The sequence below is a fragment of the Herpailurus yagouaroundi genome, unplaced genomic scaffold, assembly GCF_014898765.1.
Source record: "Herpailurus yagouaroundi ecotype Mexico unplaced genomic scaffold, PumYag 120122, whole genome shotgun sequence".
NCBI classification, from domain to species: Eukaryota; Metazoa; Chordata; class Mammalia; order Carnivora; family Felidae; genus Herpailurus; species Herpailurus yagouaroundi.
Window position 1 is genome coordinate 19751 of NW_024421917.1, and position 25083 is coordinate 44833.

The 25083-nt window shown below is 40.7% G+C and overlaps 3 gene segments (V, D, J or C); all 3 read right to left on the reverse strand.

The window, feature by feature from the left end:
• Positions 1–375: 375 nt before the first annotated feature.
• LOC121026513 (T cell receptor alpha variable 9-2-like) lies at positions 376–939 on the reverse strand. The segment is given in 2 exon segments: positions 376–715; positions 839–939. Coding segments are annotated over 2 exon segments (381 nt in total).
• A 9899-nt stretch (positions 940–10838) lies between these two features.
• Positions 10839–11684, reverse strand: LOC121026509 (T cell receptor alpha variable 13-1-like). The segment is given in 2 exon segments: positions 10839–11316; positions 11479–11684. Coding segments are annotated over 2 exon segments (387 nt in total).
• A 1617-nt stretch (positions 11685–13301) lies between these two features.
• LOC121026508 (T cell receptor alpha variable 22-like) lies at positions 13302–16590 on the reverse strand. The segment is given in 3 exon segments: positions 13302–14239; positions 15828–16260; positions 16448–16590. Coding segments are annotated over 3 exon segments (555 nt in total).
• Between the last annotated feature and the right edge of the window lie 8493 nt (positions 16591–25083).

The following is a 25083-nucleotide window of genomic DNA, read 5'->3' on the forward strand; positions in this document are numbered from 1 at the left end:
TCTGTCAGGAAGACATGGGACGGACACCACCTTCTCGGGCACACCCTGGCTCTCTCAGTGTGTCATTGGACACAGCAATACCCACCAGGGGGGCCTCAGCAGCTTGTGGGGCTGGACTTTCACTGCAGGGTGAGCAAGACACCACTTCAATGTTATGTGGTTTCACCTTGAAATTACTTAGGTCCTGACGGAGGAACTACTGGAATTTCTCATTGCACTAATGAACAGCTGGGTTTGGGGAATGTTCCTTCTGGTTCCCATGCTCTAGCCATTTGTATGACTTGTGTATCAAGCAGACACTGAGGGGCAAACCACCATACAGAGTGCTGGAACCAGAGTGGATCAGTCAGAGATGCTCAGCATCCCAGGCCCTGTTCTGCTCAGAGTTTGCGCTCAGCTCCCCCTGCAGTCCCTGTCACTGTGTCACTCAGGGCACAGTAGTACACAGCCGAATCTGACACTTGCACTGAGGATTTCACCAAGTGGAAGGTTTTGGATTTTCCGTCATAGGTGGCTTCAAAACCTTTGTGACTTCCCTTCTCCTTGTCCCTCAAGGCTTTCAGGAGGAGCTGTGGACCTTCTCCAGGATACTGGACATACCAGAAAAGAGTGGGGTACCCTGTCGCTGAATAAGTACAGTTTATAGTCAGGGACTCCCCTTTGGAGAGGGTCACTGGGCCTTCCATCTGGGTCACTGAGTCTCCGTGGGTTCGTCCTGGGAAAAAAGAAAAGAGACCTGTGTTACCTTGGGCACAAATCTCCTGGATAAAATTAGAGTTATAGGTTTTGCTGTCACAATAGATGAAACAATCCAAATACTAAGAGGCATTTTACTTACCAAGCATCAAGAGTACCACAGTCACGAAGCCTGGAGAAGAGTTCATCTCTAGAGTGTCACCTAGCTAATGTGCTTCATTCGTAGCAGGAAGCATTAGAGAGACAGAGCAATGATCAGTGGAAGCCCACATTTCTCAGGAAAGGTGTTTATGTTAGGAAGCTGCACCCCCTGCTGGACGGGGACTGAAAAAAGGTGCATGGTGGCCAGAGTCCTCCCAGAGTCAGCAAGATGTCTTTGTCCCTGACTTTATGAGGCGCATGGCAGTCTTCAGGTGGCACTTGGAAATCTGAACAGCAGCAATCCTGACCTCCCAGGTCTACTTTCTTCTTAGGACACTACCTGATGTGGAAGTTCTTTAACAGAACATCCCAGCACGTTTCTGTAGCTGAGAGGATAACAGTCTCTAAAGCATTAAATACAGTACTTTATGCTTTCACGTATCCACTGTGGGCCAGCCTATAATCCACTGACCCCCAGAAAAGGGTTGAGGTTGAATATATAGAAAGTTATAAGAAGCCAACTCATTACTGAGTGCTTCTGTGTTTTTCAGCATTGTAACCCAATATTTAGAATACCCACTGTCCTTTTTTAAGCACTCACTAAATAATCTTAAACAAAATTTATAAACAAATAGCTTTTAATTGAAATACAGTATTTCTTGGTCCTAAAATAATATGAATTGTAAGGAATACAATCTTCTTAATAAAAGCTTTCCAGTAGAAAAGTCATACTATTTTATAGTCAAATATTTTAGTCGTCAAGTATTCCTCATTTTCAAAATCATTAAAAAGTAAAATAGTGTGAATTCTAGACAGAAGAAACATCATAAATGAAGTTGTCGAATTCCTATTGAATGATCTGAGATTCTTATCTCATTCTCTCACTGTTTTGTTGACTCTTATATGTATAAGGTGACTGTTATGTGAATTAGGCAACAATTATTAATCCTATACTATTAACAAGTTTTAGCCTCAAAGGTGCTTTCTATTAGAGTTTGCTGCCAAGCTTTAATCAAATAATTTTTCCTCACAAGGTAAGGAATCAGGATTATCAGGATAAGTTTTGGAGAGGCACACATCTTCTGTAGCCCTGTAAACGTTTATCTCCAGACACATAGATGGAAGTTTAGCTCAGGCTGTTTGCTGGGGCCACTCCACAGATTCACATCAAGCAGCTTCCCAGAGCAACATGGGAATGTTTTCCCAGATGCAGAGGGAAGTAAGAAACTCGGGCCTGGATAACTTTTGTGTTCACACATCCCTTCGCTTCTCCTCCACCTTGCAAATCACATTGTCAGAACCTGCCTTAAAACTATGCTGGAAGGAATTTGGGACAAGCAGCATGAAACTTCTATTTAAATATACAGGGAGAATTCCAGATAGGTGTGGATGGTGCTGGCTTGAAAATAAAGAGGAAGTCATTATCTATAACTCTTTAAAAAAAAACAACTCAAACACATTTTAGCTGATTTTTGAGTCACATGTTTCCAAATTTCTTTAGCCAGTTCTTCTAGCTGAATCTAATGGCAAAATGGCAAATTCTTTACGGTGCTCTTGTAGTCATCAATAAACAATTTCTTTCTTTTTTTTAATGTTTATTTTTGACAGAGGGAGAGAGAGAGTGTGTGCGTGTGTGTGTGTGTGTGTGTGAGAGAGAGAGAGAAAGAGAGAAAGAGAGAGAGAGAGAGTGGGGGAGGGGCAGTGAGAGAGGGAGTTGGAGGATCTGAAGCGGGTTCTGTGCTTACAGCAGAGAGCCTGATGTGGGGCTCAACACACGAATCATGAGATCATGACCTGAGCCCAGGTCAGATGCTTCTGACTGAGCCACTCAGGTGCCCCTCAATGAACAATTTCAATACAGATTTTCAGGGATCAGGATGTTTTTGATGCATGATCTTTCTTACCTAGGGAGGTATTTTCTTAGAGTCAGGTTTTCCCTCTAACCCTACATCTGAGCTGCCACAGCCCTAGGCACTTCCTGTATGGGACGGCAACTCCCTGCCTTGGGCCCTACAGCAGAGGGATGTATCAACAAGAGCCCTGGGGTTTGGGCACCTCCCTCCAACACGCTTCTCACTGTAGACTCCGTCAGTGCAGAGAAATACACTGGGGAGTCCTATAGCTATGAAGCTGAGATGGCAAGATGGATGGATTTTCTCATCTTCTGGAAATTGAATGAGTAGCAACCTTCTGTGGCATTTTGTTCACTCTAAGAATCCTGAAGAATAAGGAAAATCATCTTCCCACTGCTGGGCTGCTTGTGTCACAACAGACTGTAACTTAGATCACTGGGGTCATATGTGCATTCCAGGATGACAGCCCCCTTGTCCTGCACTAACACTGCTGGTTGGGCCTGAGTTCCCTTCGGGACAATATTGGATCCTGAAGGAAAAAAACATGGAATCAGAGGTTTTAGAGCGATGTGGCACAAAGAAATCCTTTTGTATACCACTATGCCTCCCTCCCAAGGTCCCCACAAGACACTGCCTATCTCCCGTTTTTAGGTAACTGGGTAGGGACGTTTTCACAGGGGCCATCCCCACTTAGACACATGACCCTACCTTGAAGCCGTGACCACCTTCGGAAGGCTGGACAGAAGCATGTTTGAGATCTTCCACTCATGGTAAATGGTAAATGTCTACTTCAATTTCAGGGCTGGGCACTGTGAGGGGAGCATGCCAGGTGAGGGAAGGATGGCTGGGTATGTGCTGCTGCCGCCCCAGAACAGGAAACAGGGGCTTCCTGGGGTAGCACGTTGTGTGGGTCATGTCACACTTCTCCCTATACCAGCTGAGAGTCTCACTGCCCAAACATCCTTTCGCATTAAGCGACTCTTAACTTGGAAACAATTCCATCTGAAAAAGAACTTGTAAAATTTAACACTGAAATGAGGCTTGATGGTTTAACTGTGATACGTTCATTCATCGCGTCTGTGATGAAAGTGGGTGGATGGCACTCACTTAAAAATACTACCTGTGATGGATTATGAAAACAACATAAGATTAAGAATCATGTATGTTCACGCTATGTTTTATCACCTAACGTAGAAATAAATCACGTTATGATAAGAAGGCAAAGTGTTTAGACTAATCACTGTAGCTCTTTCAGTCTACCTGTTATTATGTCAGTATTTCTCTTCTCTCTCAGTATCTGTTCATGTCTCCATGTTGGGGCCAAAAGCAGAAAAATCTAGTCACTCTTTGCTGAAGAGTTTAGACTGAAGCCTTCAGACAATATATCCTGTCACTGAGGTCTCTTCTCTTCACTGTTTAGTTTGACAGCTCAGCTCTGTTCAGAAAGTGCAGAGGAAACCAGAGTTTGGTCATAAGGTTATCCAACCTTTGGATGTATATTTTTGATTACCCCAGTTGAACCACAGTCTGATAGTTTCTATGCTCAGTTCTGAAGATAATAAACCCTAGGTGACCCCATACACCTCAACAGGACTGCTGATCATACGATATTTGATTGTAATACGCATTCTCTGGGTATGTACATTAAAAGTAAGGTTGTGGGCCTCCTGGCTGGCTCAGTCTATTGAACACTTGATCTTGATTTCAGCTCAGGTCAAGATCCCAGTTTCATGGCTTGAGCCCTGCTTCAGGCTTCCCATGGAACCTGCTTGAGATTCTCTGTCTCTCTCTGTCTCTCTCTCCTCCTGCAACTCCCCATAAAATTAAAGAAACAAAAAGGAAAGTTGTGTCCTAGGGATATTCCTCAACATCATGGCAAACAACAAAAATCTATTATTGTTGGTCTCCTGACACAGTAGCAAAGTCTTAACGTCCTTGTCTCAAAATCATTGTAGCCTCAGCTACATTGTTTGAAGCATCTCCAGAATTTGTACTGCAGTCGCCATGAAATATGATGGAACCGCATAGAGTACCAACTATCCTGCTCTCTAAGTGATAGACTATAACTTTCTGAAAACACCTAACATTTTTCTACCAGCTGGCTGAGTAAATGTGAAATATTAACTTCTCCTATTTTTAAACTCTAACACATTTCTCAATGAAGGGAACCTCATGATTGTGCTTCTGACTTTCAGGAAGTGTCCATGTCTAGGCTCAATCTTTTGGACACTCTCAGACAAGTTTTTGAATTAATAGATTTTTAATCTTATCTTAAACATTGAAAGAGACACCAGACTGGTCATGCAATTGCTACTCCAGACTCCCTTACAAAATCCAATCACATAGCAAGAACTTTAATTCAAGTGGCTGAACTAGCGAATATCTCTAGGGCCTATCAATTTACAAAAACTTATGTAATCAGTGTCAGTCAGTATGTCTTTAATGTCCTTCACAGCTTCCAAACACTATAAACACAATGAGGTGCCTTAACTTTCTAACTTTCCTTAACCCTCTCACGCATCCAATTAAAAGGGACAGCAAATACATGAATTACTGGATGTCTTCATGCTATTCAAAAACTTTTTGTCATGAACAATGTCTCATAATACAAAAGACACTGCAGAAGCTAGGGGAAAATGAGGTCATGGTGCTGAACACACCTTTCTGACCAAGGTTCTTATGCAAGCACTTCTGCCTGAACATAAAGACAAATCCAGTAATTCCATTTTAGATGTTGCAAACTTGGCCTCAGTTTTTAAAGAATCACTGAAAGTGATGATTTGTTGCATCCATGAGAACAGGATATATCAAACCTAGGACAACTGCCTGGTGGAGCCAAATGATCTGCACCAAACACTTGTAAAACTCTGCAGAGACCACGCATCACAGAAGGGACAGTTGGTTGCGACATGAAACAAACACTGCTGCGGAAACTCTCTAGGACGATCAACATGGGGCTGTTCGTGCCTGTTCGTGTCTTGGAACCAACAAAATCCCATAAAATCTGGAAAGCTGGAATATGGTCTGGAATTCCGTCCCAAGGAAGCGTTTGAGTATCTCCATAAGGAACTTACACAATTGCATTCCCTCCAGGAGCCATGAGTGTGTACTAGTTACAGCATTTCATTTATGACATGGATTGAGCACTCTCCCATCAGAAAATCACAGCAATCACAAAAAAGAGAGCTAAATATCAAGTGGACTTTGTGTACTACCTGAGCCGTTTCCGTTAATTTCTCTATAGCAGAGCAAATTTCTCTGGGACAGACCTTACGTAAGGTTTGCCCTCACACAGAAAATTCACCTCTACTATCACCCCCACCCCCAATCTTCTCTTATAGTGGAACAACAAATGGAATATTAACACTAAAATTGGGGTATCAGTGTGGCTCAGTCAGTTAAGTGTTTGGCTGTTGATCTTGGCTCAGGTCATGAGCACAGTTTGTGAGTTCAAGCCCCCTGTCGGGCTCTGTGCTCTAAGCCTGCTTGGGATTCTGTCTCTCCCTCTCTCTGCCTGATTGCTTACCCTCTGTCTCTCTCTCTCTCTCAAAATAAATACATAAACTTAAAAAAAAAAACTGAAATGGGTTACTATAGCAGACACCCTGGAACAAGTGTGGCCTGGTACATGTTAGCCTTAGCCCTCAGGCCCTGCAACCTTCCCTCACGAAGTCCTGTGCTGTCTTAACATAAACTGCTCACTGCAGCCCATGTAGCTCAGATGTCCCAACCCACACATAGTCCAACCTTCACAAACAGAACTCGATCAATAAACCCTTCACACTCTTCCTTTCATCCCAGATTATAATCTGGCCTTTCATTTAATCAGCTCTGAACAAAATCCCAGAGAAAGACGTCCATGGAGACATGTGAAATGACCTTATGAGGTACTATTTATTACCAGTTCAACAGATAAAGTACATAAAATGGATCCTTGGTTACACGTTTACCATCTAGTATGACATCATGGATCCTTCATTGACAAGAATGCAAAATATTGCTCATATTAGGAATCTTAAACTGAGGTTCTTGAGAGAATCAGCAGAAGCAGACAGGTCACAGAGGTGAGTGCCGACCCAAGAAACTTGAAACAAACATATTACTGTATAAAGCAGACAACTCTATCCAAGACCATTAGAAGAGAATTCTCTTTGATGTTTGGCACCACTGATTCTCATGCTCTTCTTTCTATTCTTTTGTTCCTTTGTCCTTTTAGAAATATATTCCCACTTTAATGATAAACGTTACAATTTTTGAATTACATGACTTTGTTCTCTTACTGGTAAAATAACTTGTCTGAGTAAAGCCTTTACCTGACACAATACCCATCCTGATGCTATAATTCAGCTATGCAAAGCCATTGTTAGCGCAACAAAGATTTTAAAAAAAATGTTGTGTATGTTACTTTGTGTCATCTCCTTGAAAAGCCAAACAATAAACATACCCCAATTAGTGCAAGTAAAGGGAATTTTAATCAATAAAATTTGTCTTAAATGTTAGAAAAATTTAGAATAGACTAGATACAACTAGACTTCTGTAAAGAACATGTCTCAACCTGACTAGATGAGTTGGTCCTACAGTCCACTAAACCACTACATTTTGATGGCTATAGTGTTTCTTCTCTAGAAACATGAATCAAATCTTTAAGAGTCTAAACACTTGAAATGATGAGTATAACTCATCATTTTTATAAAATAACTTAAAAGTTAAAAAAATCAGGGATAAGAAACACTGAGATTGTGGGAGAGGCAGAGACCATACAGGTGCCTGTGGCATGAGCTTCTTCCCACTAAGATGCAGAGTTATCAAAAGATTATGTATTGTCAGCTCCCATTCATATGACATTCTTATAAGATAAAAATATAAAACAACAAACAGGTGTACAAAAATTTATGGATGGCAGAGAGTGTGATTAGAAAGTTATAGAACTGGGGTGCCTGGGTGGCTCAGTCAGTTAAGCTTCCGACTTTGGCTCAGGTCACGATCTCGCAGACCTTGGGTTGGAGCCCTGCCTCAGGCTCTGTGCTGACAGCTCAGAACCTGGAGTCTCCTTTGGATTCTGTGTTTCTCTCTCTCTCTCTCTCTCTCTCTCTCTCTCTCTCTCTCTCTCTCTCCCTCACCTGCTCTTTCTCTCTCTCTCTCAAAAATAAATAAGCATTTAAAAAAATTTTTTTAAAAGTTACAGAACAAGGGATTTGGGTGAAGTGATGAATTCGTTCTGCATCATGATTGTATAGTGGTTAGATGAATCTATACTATGTATTAAATTTAATATTCACAGATATAACTGTATCCAAAAATAGCCCATTTTTCTATAGAATTTCTTTTCAACGTTTATTTATTTTTGGGACAGAGAGAGACAGAGCATGAACGGGGGAGGGGCAGAGAGAGAGGGAGACACAGAATCGGAAACAGGCTCCAGGCTCTGAGCCATCAGCCCAGAGCCCGACGCGGGGCTCGAACTCACGGACCGCGAGATCGTGACCTGGCTGAAGTCGGACGCTTAACCGACTGCGCCACCCAGGCGCCCCTATAGAATTTCTTTAATACAATTTTAAAACATTGAGAAAAGAAAATAAGTGATGTGACTTCTATTTTTATGACTGCACTCTGCCTAAGATGTATATTATTTTCTCAGCTTAGGAAACAAAGCACCAGCCATGCCAACTGTGAGAGGCAAAATAATGGACAATAAATAAATAAAGAAATAAATAAATAAACATCAGGTGGAAAATGGAGGAGAAAAAAAAATAAACACAAACTTAAAGATATGATTAAGTTAAGGATCCTCAGATGAGGAGATAATCTTGGATTATGTGGGCCTAAATACAGTCACATGTATAGTTTTAAGAGGAAGCAATGGGAGTTTTGAAGACAGGAAAAAGAGACATCAATGAAACCATGGAGGCAGAGGTTAGAGTGAAGTGGTCATAGGCCAAAAATGCAGGCAGCAACCAAAGCTGTAAGAGACAAGGAATCATGTCTCCCTAGAGTGTCTGGAGGGGGTACAGCCTTGTTAGCATCATGATATCATCCCAGTGAAATAAATTCAACTTCTGGCCTTCAGAACAAAGGCAGAAAGAATTTCTGTGATAAAGCCTGTGATATACATCGTCCAGAGGCAGTGGTAACAAATCCACCATCCATAATGAAGTTTTAAAGCCTGAATGTATCTGGATCTAGGCTATGAACTGACTCTGCACTCTGACTAGCTTTTTGTTTTCTTCTGTTGAATACATTCTCGCCTAAGTATGAGAAAGCAGTTGAGCTAAGAGTAACTGCACCCTCTCTCTTCTAACTTGGTTTAAGAAGAAAGAAAACATTAAAATATAAACTGCCCTTCCCTCTGACTCCTTATCAGGCTTGGAGGAAATGGAACAATCAAGAGTCGCCTTCCTTCTACTGCACAGGAGCTGGTGTATAACCATATAATCAAATAATCCAAGCTGACTGAGGTGTTGGGCTACAATACTGACCTTTCTTATTCAGATATTTTAAACCTAATTTAACCTAATGACTTTCCCTACAACAACAAACCAGTTAGCTTATAACTGACCACCATAACTCAGCCAAGAGGGATCATTCTCACCATACTGAATCATCAATTGTATCCATCTTTAGGAAGAATATGAGATGTCTTGAAAATAGCCTGCTATTGAGTAGGGGTGGGAGAATTAGGAAAATAATTATTTATGCAAATTCTTTCCTTATATTGATTCTATTTTCAACACTAAAAGAATTCCCTTTAAAATTTTTTTTTAATGTTTATTTATTTTTGATATAACACAGGGGAGGAAGAGTAGAGAGATATGGAGACACAGAATCCGAAGCAGGCTCCAGGCTCTGAGCTGTCAGCACAGAGCCCAACTCGGGGCTCAAACCCACAGACCATGAGATCATGACCTGAGCTGAAGTTGGTCGCCCAACCAACAGAACCACCCAGGCACCCCACTAAAAGAATTACTTTTTAAAAACGCTGCACAAGTAATGCTTAACTCAGTCAAAATATGAAGCTAAGATAGGGAAATTTGTAGCAAGCTATCTCTACAATAAATGTTAATCTAAATGCCTTCTGCAATCCACTAAGAATACTTAGGTGAGGTGCATGATGAATATATATAATAATTTTGCCCACATATCCCAGGAATAAAGATTCCAATCATTAGGAACAATAAAAATTAAATGTCTAGGAGTAAGTTTCTTTACCTTAAAACAATGGAGCTTTATTGAAAAACACATAGGTAAACAGAAGGAAACACTATGTTCTTCAATAACCAAATACAGACTTTTAGGAGCTTATTTTTCACAAGTCAACTTATAAATTTAATTTACTCACAAGCTTAAATAAAAATTCTAAATATATAGCAGAATTCACCTTTTCCTTCTTCCATTAATAAACATCTATTGATGATCAACTATGTAAAAAAAGTTTGTGCTGTATAATTATGATTGAAAGATACAACTTTCCTTTCTAAATTATATGATTGTAGATGTGAAAAAATACTAACAAAGTTTTGAAAAGAGTCTTAATTCTCAATTCAAATTCTTGACAAATCTCTTCTGCTTTTAATTTTCCTCAAATATACATAACACACATACCATCACTGGGCTCTCAAGAAAATCCTAACTCACATTTTCTCGAGAAGAAAATATTCAGAACACACAGAAAGGACTGCCACATATTGCCAGAAAGACAGAAGAGGAAAAAAATTAAAAATATTACTGTGACTTGTGAAAATCTCTCACGGAGCTATTAAAAATCAGGTGTTAGAGGAGAATGCTCAATTCAGGATATAACATTGAATGGAAAAAATCAGAATCCAAGTTACATTAGAATTTAAGAAGAGAGTAAATGAAACATTGATAATAAATTAGCTGGATACACAATTATCAATTTCACACTTTGCTTTTTACATATTTTCTATATTTAGCACACAATGTTTTATAACAGAACAAAAGCAACATCTGAAGTACTGGAAAGATAAGAGTTGAAAGCTAATGCATGACAGGAATGTGACAATTTACCAAGAAGTTGTTTGTATGACAGGAGTCTGAACAACAAATGTAAATCAGCTTTAAACCTGAATTGCAAAATAAAACCTTACTACTCCCTTCAAAAATCCAATAAGCAGCAATGATTCAACGAAATGTTCTAACCCTGTCTGGGTCATCTCGATCCCAGTTGTCTTCAGTTATGCTTTAATGTCTAACACATTAGCTTCCACCTGCAGGCAAACAATAGCACAAACGATCTACTTGAAGTTCTGTGTCAAAGGACAGGGGTTGCCCAGTCACAGGTTTGGGTGCAGGCAGCAGGTGTCTGGGACGCAATGTGCACTTGCTGCACAGAAGTAGACAGCTGAGTCTGCAGGCTGGGCGGATGCGATGTGCAGGGACAGATGCTTGGCCGTCTTATTCAGTAAAACAGTGAGTCTTTGGTCTTCTTTTTTGGCCACACTTGAACGAATGTCTATGATGAGCTGGGGACCTTTTCCAAGTTCTTGCTTATACCAGGGGAAGTAGTCTGAGGCACTGTCTGAGTAACTACAGGTGATAACAGAGCTGTTTCCCTCCTGGACACTCAGGGTGGAAGGACTCTGCTCCACATTCTCTCCTCGGCTGAGCCCTGTGCAGAAAGAAAAGGTCAAAGAAAGGAGAGCAGGTCCCGCGTTATTGTGCTTCAGAATCCCCCTTTTCTCCACTACCTGGAGGAAACCTGAGTAAAGCCAGTCTTGACTGCTGAAGACTATCCACTCATTACTCTGTTTCTCATAAACACTCAACTCACAGTGCAGTGGCAGCCACAAGAGCGTGATGAAAGCCCCCTCGGATGTCCTCATGGTTCCTCCCAATTACAATTACGATCACTTTCAGAATTGCCACCTCCAGCCAGCACAGCTACTTCTAGTACCGGCCCGCCCTTCTTTCCTGCATCAGTCAGAGTGGTTTCCCACGTGTCCACCAGCCAATAAGGAGACGACTGTGCTTCTGCCAGACCTAACTCATGCAAATGCTCTACCATGGACCCTCCGCCTGGTCTGCGGCAGCTCAGGTGCACCCTCCTGTGGTCACGTCTGTACTGAACTCACTGGGGAAAACCTTCCCCTACCCCGTGCCTCTGAGGGTCTCAGACGCATAATGGCAGCAATACGTCAAACAAATTACATCCTAGACCAGAGACTAGATGCACAGGAAGAATGTAAACATTAAGATTTATACCTCTGCACACTACTGAGTCACTGTTAAGTTCAAAAGAGTAGATCCTGTTGCTGTTTATTCAATGATGGGCCTCGTGTACATGTTTGAAACGAGGAAGGAATCATGACTCACTGTCTTAAACAAAGAACATAGAAAACCTTCCGTTTCTGCCAAATCTACCAGCTTCATTTGTCTGTTATGGAGAAAAGCTCTTCCTAAAAGGAACATGTAAGCCAAAGAATAAATATTTCAAATGCCTCTTATCTCAGACGCTGCTCTTCTGAGCTGGTCTTGCCTGTGACCTGGCAATTTCCAGAGAAGTGACATTACCAGCAGTCAAAATGCGGAATCTTTGTCAGTTAATATGACTGTCATAAAAATGTCAATGATAAAGGAGCAGGGGGACAAGTCCATGAGTTAGGAAACATTTTGACTTGGTTATTTGTGATGGGAAATCTGACATGCTCTCAGAAATCTATTCCTATTGCTACAAGGATTTTATACTGCAAAGTATTGGGGGAAAGAATGGAAATTCTCACAACATATCCGGTTTCAGATCCAAAATATGTCGCCATTTATACTACAGATGCTTTTATTTTCTGATATCAAAACGGTGCCAGATCCAAAATGTAGTAAGTGACTCAAATCCTTAGTAGAGGTTCCTCTAACGTGTAAGCCAACTCTCCTAGCGTAGATTTCTGCTGCCTTGGCGAGTCCTCAGATTCCATACTTTGCCATTTTTCTCCCAAACTCCACTACAGTGTTCCAAAGACACTGATAAAGTTCTTTGTCCTGTAGATTTCCAGAATTATCCCTTTCTGGCAAAAATCCTTTCTCATCTACTTTAATAGTTTGATATTCTCCAATTACAATGTAATGAAGACAATCTAGGGAAGCCTAAATATTGCCATGGCTGCCCAGGGGAGTAGTACAAGTAGACTACTCATCATGAGAACAGATCCTAGGGAAATCAAGACTGCCTCACCTACATTAAGTGGAAGCCCTTTTCCTAAGGATTGTACTCACTACTCCTCTGAAATTAGGCAGAAAAAAAAATCCTCAATCACATTCCACACCTTTAAAAATTTAGGGACAACTCTGATGAAGAATCAAAATCAACATATAAACTTGTCTGTAAATATAAATTGTGTGTTTTTACATATGTAAATTTTCTCCATTCTAAGATTCTTCCTCATTTTACTCATCCATACTCCTCCATAGGATAGAATTCCCAAAACCTTCTTTGGGTGAATTTCTCTCTTCTTGGAGACATATACTTTAAGTCAATATTTTCCCTTTTGAGTTATGTTATCCAGAACTGAACGTTATAGTATGAGTATGCTCTATTTAGCATAATGTCCTATATATGAGCTGTAGCACAAGTATAATCATTTCTTGGGCAAAACTCATAGCCCCGTGATTATTTCATTGAATGTTGCCTGACTCATCATCAAAAAGTGTAGACCTAGCAAGGCTTTTTCTAGTACATTCATGGATGGCCAGCTGCATGAGGACGATATTCCCCCGTAGTCTCCCAATGCAGTGATTACATTTCATAACAATGTATTAGTGATGCTCTATATTCACATTTTGCCTTCAAGAGATGTCCACCTGGGATATAAATATATCTGCTATTTTTAGGAAAGTCCTTAGAAATGCATGGAGGTGTTCAGTTGACACAATCATCCTTGGCTTTCACCTCCAGAAACCAGTGAGGAATAAGTAAGTTTGCAGGTAGAATAACAGTGGCTCAGCCTGAGTTCTTTTTCCTGCCCAAAGTGTCAGATATTTACACAAATTGCAACTCTCCATTCAGGCAATCAAACTGATTGGACCATGGCTCTCCCAGACCCAAACTGCAGAGATATAAGTGGCTGGGCTTGCATTAGACACAATCTCTTTACCCAGCAGGATGGCCCTGCAGCAAGGAGGCAGTGGGGAGAATGCCAAAGAGGAAGTGAGGAAACTCAGTTTCTTTCTCTCCCAGCTCACTGACAACCTAATTGTTCCATGGTACCATCTTGGGTACAGCCTTTGTTTTGTAAAATGAAGTGGACTAAGCCCTTCTAAGGGCTCTTCCAGTTCTAAATTTCTTTTGTACTATATAACAAAGCAAGTCTTTTGAGGACTGGCTGTGAGCAGTATGGACTGATGTGAGTGTGAGGAGAAATTGCCTGAATCATGGAACCCCAAGCCCGTTTCCACAACCACATGTGATCTTGTGGGTCTGAGGTTGCTCCTAACCAATGCTAGGGCCTCTTCAGAAGCAGAGACAGAGTCTTCAGGGTAAGATCCTCTTTGGGTTTTCTTTTCTTCTGGGAGACCAAAGATGGTTCAAGGAGGATCCCAATCTATAGGGGGAAAAAAATGGAATAAAATGGAACTTTACTCACTCTGTATAAAATTTACCACAGGCAGTGAGATGGGGTTGGCTCCATGGTGGATGAGCTTACTCAAACATATGTAAAGCAACAAATACTTTCTCATACAGCCTGATTGCTTTCTGGCTTCTAGTTCCCTTATTCCAGTTTAACTTGGGTGTTCAAACTTCCCAGGCAGAGCTGGCTATATAATTGGCGATATGCAATGAAACAGAAAATTTGTGGCCCCATGTTTAAAAAGAAAAAAAAATTAAACTATGTAATAAAATATAAAACTGTCTTTAAAAAAGTCAGCCTGAGTGGTTGAGTAGATTAAACATCCAACTATCAACTTGGGCTCAGGTCATGATTTCACTGTCGAGGGTCAGAGCTTGCCTCAAGCCCCTCATTGGCACCGTGCTGGGCATAGAGCCTGCTTGGGATTCTCTCTCTCTTTCTCCCTCTGTCCCCCCTTTTTCTCTCAAAATAAACAAACTGTAAAAAAATCAAATGTAGGGGTGCCTGGGTGGCTCAGTCAGTTAAACGTCTGACTTCAGCTCGGGTCATGATATCCTGGTTTGTGAGTTCAAGCCCCACATCGGGCTCTGTGCTGACAGCTCGGAGCCTGGAGTCTACTTCAGATTCTGTGTCTCCCTCTCTCTCTCTCTCCGACCCTCCCCCATTCATGCTCTGTCTCTCTCTGTCTCAAAAATAAACATTAAAAAAATCAAATGTATATTAATATATAAAAATATTAATATAATAAACATATACAAGTTATTAAACATACCAAACCCTAAAAAAAACCCAATAATACTTTGGTAGTGTACTATAATAATATTTTTCTAGGTTGCTTTCTCCAAATTAATTATTAGGTTATCAAAATTTATACTTTTAGTAACTTCATTTCAATCGATATAACAATGTAGTTGTTGGTAAATGTAATACTGCAAATGAAATTTTTGATAATTTTTAATTTTGAGAGGAATATTTCTGTTGGTGCAACAGATCTTAAAGACTGTTTCATATGCTATGAGAAAATTAGCATAGGTATCTGATAAATTAATGAAATATAAAGTAAATCTAGCACTGATGTTTCTAGTGGAACAATTTTTATATATATGACTTTACATACCATTCAGTTTCATGTAAATCTGAATTTAAATTTAAATTTATACGGAAGCATTTAATTGGTTTTTCTGACATTTTCTGTAACTTTAGGACCATGTTTATGAAACTAAAATTGGCTTCATGATTTCTATACAATTCAGAATGCTTGTCTATGTATTTTATTGTGTCTTAAGTTATAAGAAAAATGAACTTCAAATTAGCTTCTGTGTTAATGAGCGGTTATTGAATCAGTTGACACTTCTCATGAAACTGTTATTCTTTTCCATTGAGGCTCTTATCTTTATCTTAAATTTCTATTTCAAAGCCTACGGATCTTTGCTTTCCCATGTGGCGGCAAGTTCCAAAACCAGAGATTCTAAACATTTTAAGAACTAACATCCCTCCAATATGCTTTATGCAATGTGCACATACACACTTTCATTTTGAATAATTTATTGTCAAGGTTTACCGCCACCAGCTTTGAGCCTTCAAAGCCCCAGATGGTCCCAAGCACGCTGTGCAAATGCGGCTGCACAAGGGAGGCTTCCTGGTGGAGGAGCCTGGGCTGGGAGCCCAGCTGCAGTTTGGGGACAGGCTGCAGAGCAGCAGGGAGCACTGTGCCTCCACAGCACACAGATAGGTGGCTGAGTCTTCCTGCTGGGAGGCCCTGATGTGCAGGCTGCTGTGCCGGTCCTTAGTGTTCACCGTGCAGTTCAACCTCCCATCCTGCTTCATCCCTGAAACTATGTAAAACAGTCGGGTGAGGCCGCCGCCCCCAGGGTTCTGTCGGAACCACTGCACATTGTTCACCGAGCTGGAAAAATTGCACCTCAGGGTAGAGCTGGCTCCCTCCTGGAGGCTCAGGGCTGCAGGTGTCTGCTCCACGTCCATCCCTCTCACCCCTGCTTGGAAAGACAAAACCAAACACAAAAGAAGTCACTGCAGAGCCACTGAGGCAGTTTTCAAACCCATAAAGTATTCCCGGGAACACCCGCTGAGGGTGTAGACCCTGCAGGAGCTCTGTGCCAGCTCCCCCTCCACTGCGGGCTGTGAACCTCCCCAGCCCCCGTCTGGGACGCCCCCACTCACAGCAAACCTGCACCCACAGAAGCCCCAGCAGGGCTCCCCGCTGTCTCTTCATGACTCCTTGTCTGGTCGCTGATGTGCCTTCACCCCTACTCTGAAGAGTGTAGAGTCTTGGGTCAGAGAAGTTGTGTTGTCAACAGTCACCACGTCCCTCCAGAATCACTGAGCACCAATCACGAACCCTGTCAGTCCGGGGACTGAGACTCCACCCACAGCGGCCCAGGGAGACTGCAGAGCAATCTGTCCAAAACTGTGCTTGCCAACGGTGCAGGGAGGTAGGGACGGTATTTCCAATATATGCACTTTTAAGGTCTTTATTTTTCTTAAAACATGTTATGTGAGAAATTTGTGGGTTAGTGACTGAGGAAGGGTGAATGATATTTCTAGAAGAGTTAGTGTCTCAGTGAGTTACACAGAACCTTGGAAATCATAGAGAAGAGTGACCCATTTCCCAAACTGCATAGTTAGACAGACGATGTTAGAATTCAGTGATACGAAAATTCTGACTAAGGAAAACTATCTGATAGCATGCATTCTGTTTTGCAGAAGTAAAAATAATTTCCTGAAATCAGGAGAGTTCTAGAAACCAAGACATATAGTCACCATCTGCACAGAAAATGTTTCCAAGGGCGCCTGGGTGGCTTGGTGGTAAACCGTATGACTCTTGATTTTGGGTCAGGTCATGATCTCATGATCCATGTGTTCAAACCCAAGGTGGGCTCTTCCCTGAGTGTGGCGCCTGCTTGCTATTCTCTCTCTCCCTCTCTAGCCCTCTAATGTTTGCACTCTCCTCTTAAATTAAATAAATAAGCATTTAATTTTTTTTGTTTCTTCCAACTAAGTATTTAAATTTTTTTTAATGTTTATTTATTTTTGACAGAGAGAGAGAGAGAGAGCGAGCATGAGCGGGGGAGGGGCAGAGAGAGAAGGAGACGTAGAGCCCAAAGCAGGCTCCAGGCTCTGAGCTGTCAGCACAGAGCCAGACGCAGGGCTCCAACTCACAAACAGCGAGATCATGACCTGAGCCGAAGTCGGACGCTCAACCGACTGAGCCACCCAGCGCCCCAATAAATAAGCATTTAAAAAAAAGAAGATGAGGAAAATGATTCCAACCAGAATTTGGTTGGTGAAAAATAGGGTGTCTGCATAATGTCTACCCTGATTTAATTTCCACCTCTCTGCCTCTCCCGTGTAACTCTTGGACACCCTGCTCACCCACACAGCTGATTCTGGCCAGGCCACACAGTACTGGTCAGAGTAAATTCTGTCATCCCCCTTTCCTTCTATTTTTGTTCTTTTTTTTTTGTTGTTGTTCTTTTTTCTTCTTCTCTTCATTCTTGTTCCTCCATTCTCACCCAGAATATATAAGAAGGTAGGATATCTGGGGTATTGAAATAATTTCTAGGTCCGTGGTTCTGGGGATTTTATTCCTAACAATTTAAAAATTGAAAACACGTCAGGGGATGTTTTCTGTTAAGCTACCTCATGAGTACCCAGAAATGTTTTTATTTACGTACCGTGCTCGGACAATCATTCTCACCTAGGCTGACGCAGAAATAGCCTACAACTTTTTGCAGTTTATATGGAATGGCAACTCTGAAAATCTGAGATGAACCTTACACAAGTATGTTTGCCCATTTTCCCCCACCTTTGCTATCTATAATTTCATTGGCTTACATGTTTTCTGTTCTTTATAATTGTTCAACTCTCTTACTATTGGGAAAACAAACAAACAAAAAAAAAAAATCTTTGTTTCTTTTAAAGCCTAGAGTGCCCCCTAGTGGACCAGAACAGTTCACAAAGACCACTTCAGACCAAGCAACCCCAGCTCCATTCTTCCATGCTTCCTCATGAAGCAGATGACCAGGAAACAAAGTAACTGCTTAGACTGAATGGGGATTAAAAGTAAACCAATCCTACTTTTTAAAAAAAATTTTTTAATGTTTATTTATTTTTGAGAGAGAGAGCATGAACTGGGAGGGGGTAGAGAGAGAGGAAGACAGAATCTGAAGCAGGCTCCAGGTTCTGAGCTGTTAGCCACAGAGTCCCACACCAGGTTCAAACTCACCAACTGTGAGATTACGACCTGAGCCAAAGTCGGCTGCTTAACCGACTGAGCCACCCCGGTGCCCCCAAATCCTACTTTTAAAATGGAATTTCATGGGGCATCTGGGTGGCTCAGTGGGTTAAGCAGCCGAGTTCAGCTCAGGTCATGATCTCACAGTTAGTGGGTTCGAGCCCCATATCAGGCTCTGTGCTGACAGCTCAGAGCCTGGAGCCTGCTTCAGATTCTGTGTCTCCTTCACTCTCTGCCTCTTCTCTGCTCTCTCTCTCTCTCTCTCAAAAATAAATGAACATTAAAAATATTTAAAAATAATGAAATAAAATAAAATGGAATTTCATGGAAGACAATAACGTAAGACAATTGGGCAATTCTCATCTTGTGCTATTTGAGTTGTTCTACCTAGTGCAGAATAAATGCATAAACATTTGCTGAAGTTTTACCATAAATGAGGCAATTTACCAGGTGTTAAGAATATGTAAAAGAGATGAGACAGTAGGTTACAGTCTACCAGGAAGGCCATTACACATAAATAGAGTAGAGTCAAAGAGTAGGACCCTAAGAGGAGAATGAACTAAAAGATTTATTATCACAGAGGAGGGAGAAACACTTGCTTGTGGGGTGATTGGACAAAGTTTATGAAGAAAATTATTGTTCTCTTTTTTCTGCCTTTTTGATGAGAAGCATAGAGGAAAACATAAACCTTTATGATAGCTTATTACTTGTTAATTTTAAGAGGAATTCATGAATGCATGAATTACTACAGGAATGAAACATTACATAAAGACTAAAATCCCCTATGACTACAACTCTCAATTTTTACCTTTTCATTATTCACTAATTTGGAGTTGATGATTCCAGGTGTTTTACACATGTCCCAAATATAAGAATCCATAGAAAATATATAATATAGTTTTATTTACAGGTTTTTAATACAAAATGACACATACTGTGCATACCTTCCTGTAACTTGCTTTATAAACTCAATAATAGGGGTGTCTGGGTGGCTCAGTCAGTTGAGCACCCAAGTTTTGATTTCGGCTCATGGGGTCGAGCCCCATTTTGGGCTCCATGCTGAGCTTGGAATCTGCTTAAGACTCTCTCTCTCTCTCTCTCTCTCTCTCTCTCTCTCTCTCTTCTCACCATCTGCCCTTCGCCCAGCTTGCTCTCTCTTTAAAAGGGAAGAACGAAACTAAACTCAGTAATAAATCTTAGGGGTCTTATTATATTAACACACATATATCCTTCTGTTGCATTATTTCCATGTTAGGAATATACCACCATTTATACATCCCTTCCTCTATTGAAGAAGTATTAAGAGGTTGATTTTTTTTAATCTATGAAATACACAACAACAATAAACCCTTCTGAGCATTCTTCTATATTCATATGTGCACATGTTTCTCTAGGAGCTGAAATTATGAAAAAGTGAATGAATGTATCATGAAGCTAGTAGGTGAAAATGACTCCAGGCAGAGGGAAAGTCAGGGATGCTGTGCAGGGGGTTGGTGGTCACACATTTCCTTCTTCCCCACGCGGTTCAAGGGTCAACTATATATCAAAGTGTTAGGATGTGCCATTTACCTTAAAACTTTTTAACACAGACAGTAAGATATCATATATTTGTGCCACTTGAATTAAGTTTCAACTCTAAGGAGAGGCAATGATCCTCATCAGGAAAACAAATTGCAGAGGGGGGATCAGCTTACATTGTAATGGAAAGCCATGGCACAGGAAACTAAAATTCAGATATCCACATCTTGAGCAATATGTGAAACTTTACTAAATAAGAGAGCATACCATATGCTAGGTTTTCATTGGCAAATTAGGGGTATATTAAGTAGCAAAATTAATGTTATGCCTGGGTCTTTTTGTCTAAGTAATCTCTACACCCAACATGGGGCTTGAACTTACAACCCTGAGATCAAGAGTCACATGCTCCACCCACTGAGCCAGCCAGGCACCCCAACATGAGTCTTTAAATAAAGGTATCTAAGATACATGTCTTGGCTAAAATGTTTTAGAGACACACTCTACTCTTGCACCAACAGAATATAAAAATCGAAGGTAATCTGTACTTTCAAACTTTATGAATGGAATTAAAGATTTCACCCTTAACAGATCTAGTGTCCAGCCAGTGGTGGATACAGATGTGAATAAACAAAGTGTGATATATTCAGATAGTAGGATACTTAGGAATAGGAAGTAATGAGCGACTGATACAAGAGCATGGGTGAATCTTGTTTAATGAAAGAAACAAGGTACAAAAGAGTCTCTACCATATGATTTCCTGGATTTAAAGTTCTAGAACAGTTAAAATCAATCTTCGGTGATAGCAATAAGAGCAGTCATTGTCGTCAGGAAGAGGATGACTGGAAGGGGACACATAAAATCTTGCTCAGGTGAACGGAGTATTGTTTCTTCAGATTGTTTTAATATTCTCTTTGCCTTTCCGTCCTATTTAAAAGACAGAAAAAATCAGAAATAAGGATGGATAAGGGAGTTAATGCAAGAATATGACTAGGAATTACCATCTCCAGACACATTCTCATTAGTCAATGAATGATCATTTGTTTTAGTTAAAATAAAATATTGCCAAAGTTGATTAGAATTTGCCTCTGTGCTATAATGAATTTCTAGTCAAATATAGACAAAATGGGAAAAATTGAAATTAAATTCACTGATAACTCAATAGTGATTCATATAATATTTCCAAAATCCCCTTTACATAATCCTTTATCATGGGAAGTTTATCATATTTATATAATAATCCTATAAAACAGTAAAGAAGTCGAATCTGCTTTGACGTCTCAGGCAGAGTTGGGGAAGAGAAAATGGGGGATGCTCTCCAGCTGCTTGAGTGTCCTGGTGAATGAACAAAAGTGGTCCATTCAGGAGAGAGAAACTGCACAATAAATTGACTAGGGGAAACCTAAAAGAATTATTAACTACAACGGAATATTGGAGTAAAAAGGAAATGGCTAGTAGGAAGGAAAAAGGAATCCTACAGGAATAGGGGTTGTAAAGTGTAGCCACTGCTCAGGGATACAATATGCAGGAAAAGGTTCCCATCCACTCCAGGGCTGAGACTCAGACCTTGGAGAAGACACACTTGTGGCTCACTGGATGGCAGAGAAGTCACTATGGTGCGGTAACAGTGGACCTTGCTGGAAATCCACCCTTGAGAACTTGCCAGAAAACCGTCCTTTGGGATGCTGGGAAAATATGTTCACAAGGACATGTCTTATGGGAGGCATTCTTCTACACACCCACCTAAAAATGGGGGTGCTAAGGGAAGCTGCTGTCCCCCTGGGTGCTGCTGAACACTGCCCTGCAGGAAGCTGGTGCAGGTGCTGGCATGAGCTGGTCGCTGGAGACGCCCCCAGGCTGCAGGAGCTTGCCAGAGGGAACACAGACAAGGAGACAAATCCCTCTCTTCCTGCACTTGCTACTGAAAAGTTTAAAGTTGCGCCAACTGGCAAAGAAAATATTTGAAGGGACCAAATCTATTTTTAAGAACAAGCAAAAGATGAATTTGGAGCTGAGAGTTAATAAATCTCTCCCACCCCTTTGACTACTCAGCTTCTATATGTAAACTTCTACACATATTTGAAACACATGTAACAACAAAACAATTCAATATTTTTACCTCCTTCAGGATACTGCTATCCTTCTTGGCAAGTGAAAAAAAACTTCTCACCCTTTCCCCAAAATGAGGAGATGCCTGGATACAATTGTGCCATCACTGATGATATTAATAACTCTTCAGATTCAGAGCCCCTCTAAAAAATTCTGTTACCTATAAGCTAAAGTGTAAAGTTAATTTCCAAAAGGTTGTATATAAAATGAAAATGGGAAAGATAGTAGCAGGAAAGATTTAGCACATACAAATAAGCATACATATATAACAAGAAACTACAAAATATGCAAAAGTACTATGACTTTGCCTATACTTCACATGGTGAGCTTTGAATGATGTATAGAATTGTTGAATCCATATGTTGTATATATGAAACTAATATAACATTATATGTTCATTATACTTCACTTTTTAAAAGTACTACAACTTTGGGGCGCCTGGGTGGCTCAGTCGGTTGAGCTTCCAACTTCGGCTCAGGTCACGATCTCAGGGTCTGTGAGTTTGAGCCCTGCGTCGGGCTCTGTGCCTGGAGCCTGCTTCCAATTCTGTGTCTCCCTCTCTCTCTGCCCCTCCCCCGTTCATGCTCTGTCTCTCTCTGTCTCAAAAATAAATAAACATTAAAGAAATAAATTTAAAAGTACTACAACTTTGTTTCTGTAATTTGTCACAAGGCTATGACTGACATCTATTGCTTCCTTAATCAATCTCTACTTTATATTTCCCTTGCCCTCAACCAGTTTTGTTTGGGTAACTATAGTTTTCCATTAAGCTTCACCACTGAGCATGAAAGTACTAACAGGCTCCAAACATAGTAGTCTTGCTTCCATTGTGTAGAAGCAACCCAATATCTTCTTGTTAATCAAGATCAACCACTCCAGCCAATAGATATTTTTCTTTATGGTTCAATGACTGAGAAGCTCAAAATATCCAGGAGTTATACTTATCATCCATTGAGTAGAGAGATTTTTTTTTTTTTTTTTTTTTTTTTTTTTTTTGTCTCCTGGGAGAAGAATTCTTCCCTAAAGACTAAGATCTCCAGGGGCGCCTGGGTGGCGCAGTCGGTTAAGCGTCCGACTTCAGCCAGGTCACAATCTCGCGGTCCGTGAGTTCGAGGTCCGTGAGTTCGAGCCCCGCGTCAGGCTCTGGGCTGATGGCTCAGAGCCTGGAGCCTGTTTCCGATTCTGTGTCTCCCTCTCTCTCTGACCCTCCCCCGTTCATGCTCTGTCTCTCTCTGTCCCAAAAATAAATAAAAACGTTGAAAAAAAAATTAAAAAAAAAAAAAAAAAAAAAGACTAAGATCTCCAAATCCACATAGCATAAAGTTGCCAGTATGGAAATCTCAAAGTCTGATAGTGGGTTATTAGCTGTAATAGTAAGAGAAGCCCACTTCCACATCTGTGTTTTGATTCCAGGGCCCATGGATTCTGTCTATGTGAAAGACAGTAATGCATAATGTAACATAAATTTCTCTGATTTGAAGCACATGTTAATTTCTACTAACAAAGTCTCATCAGTCAGGGTGTATCTCCCAACTGGCATTGTAACTCAGTCTTCAGTAAGATATTATGTCTTTCAATTAGGCCAGCCACTTCTGAGTGTTGAGGTATGGGGTAAGACTGGCTAATTACATGAAAAGTCAGAATTATTAGTTTGATAAAATAACTCAGGATTCCCACATTATTCTTAATATAATTCTTTATTGTAGAAATTTCCTCATAAAAATCATATGTAACCTGGGGCGCCTGGGTGGCTCAGTCGGTTAAGCATTCAACTTCGGCTCAGGTCATGATCTCACGGGTCATGAGTTCAAGCTCCACATCGGGCTCTGTGCTGACAGCTCAGAGCCTGGAGCCTGCTTCGAATTCTGTGTCTCCCTCCCTTTCTGCCCCGCCCCCACTCATGCTCTGTCTCTTTCTCTCAAAAATTAATAAACATAAAAAATACGTAATCATATAAATAACTAATAATAAAAGCAGAAAGGGAGAGAGAAGGACAGGGTACTTTGATTTTTCAGGTAGAGTTAGGGTTGGGAAGGTGGGGGTATGATCTCCCAACTGCTCAGGGTCCTTGATATAAATCCTATTTTTCTTCAAACTCACTTTGAGTTCGGAATCAAAAACATTAGTAATTCTCCTTCTCCTACTAATCTGAAAAAAGCGCCCACCACAGTCCCTTTGGGCAATGTACTTGAGCTGATGATAGTGTCACCTGAAAATAGAGGTAGAGAGATTATGGTCCAAAAATAAAAAGGGAAGGAGGGAAGGGGAAGGACATTAAAGGAATACAAGTTCCTTATTCCAGATTTTATGTCTCCAACACCAGCGTTTACTTTCCTTGTACCCTTCCAGCAATCACTCAAACACATTTATTACACATAACCATATCACCACATCCTAAAAATTACCGTTGATCTTCTGATGTATCGTTAGTGATGATCTACTTAGTCTCTCTATATTTTGAGGGTTGCTGGGCACTTTTCACACATTATAGAATAAACCAAGAAGCAGCTAGAAAGCTTCCTCTTTATCTTTCTCCCCTTTCTGCAGAGTATTTGTTATCTCTAAGACTTCAAGAACACAAGGGCCATAAAACTTCTTACACAGTTCTTTCCATCCTAACACAAAACAATTTTATACTGGGTTATAAGTTTATACTGGGTCCAGTGACACCTAGTATTCACTGCAATTCTTATCAATATTTCTAGCAGAGTTTGGCATTGTTAAAATTACTACATCATTAATTATAATGTTGTTAACATATAAGATTCAAACTCTAATATTCCAACTATGAAATCAAACAAGAACAGGAGAAAAAGCAAGAAGAAAAAAAAATGTCCATAGCTGGAAGCAGCAAAAGAGATTATATCCACAAATTTCTGGTGAAGATTTGTAGAATTTAAATTACTAAAAGAAGGGGTGCCTGGGTGGCTCAGTTGGT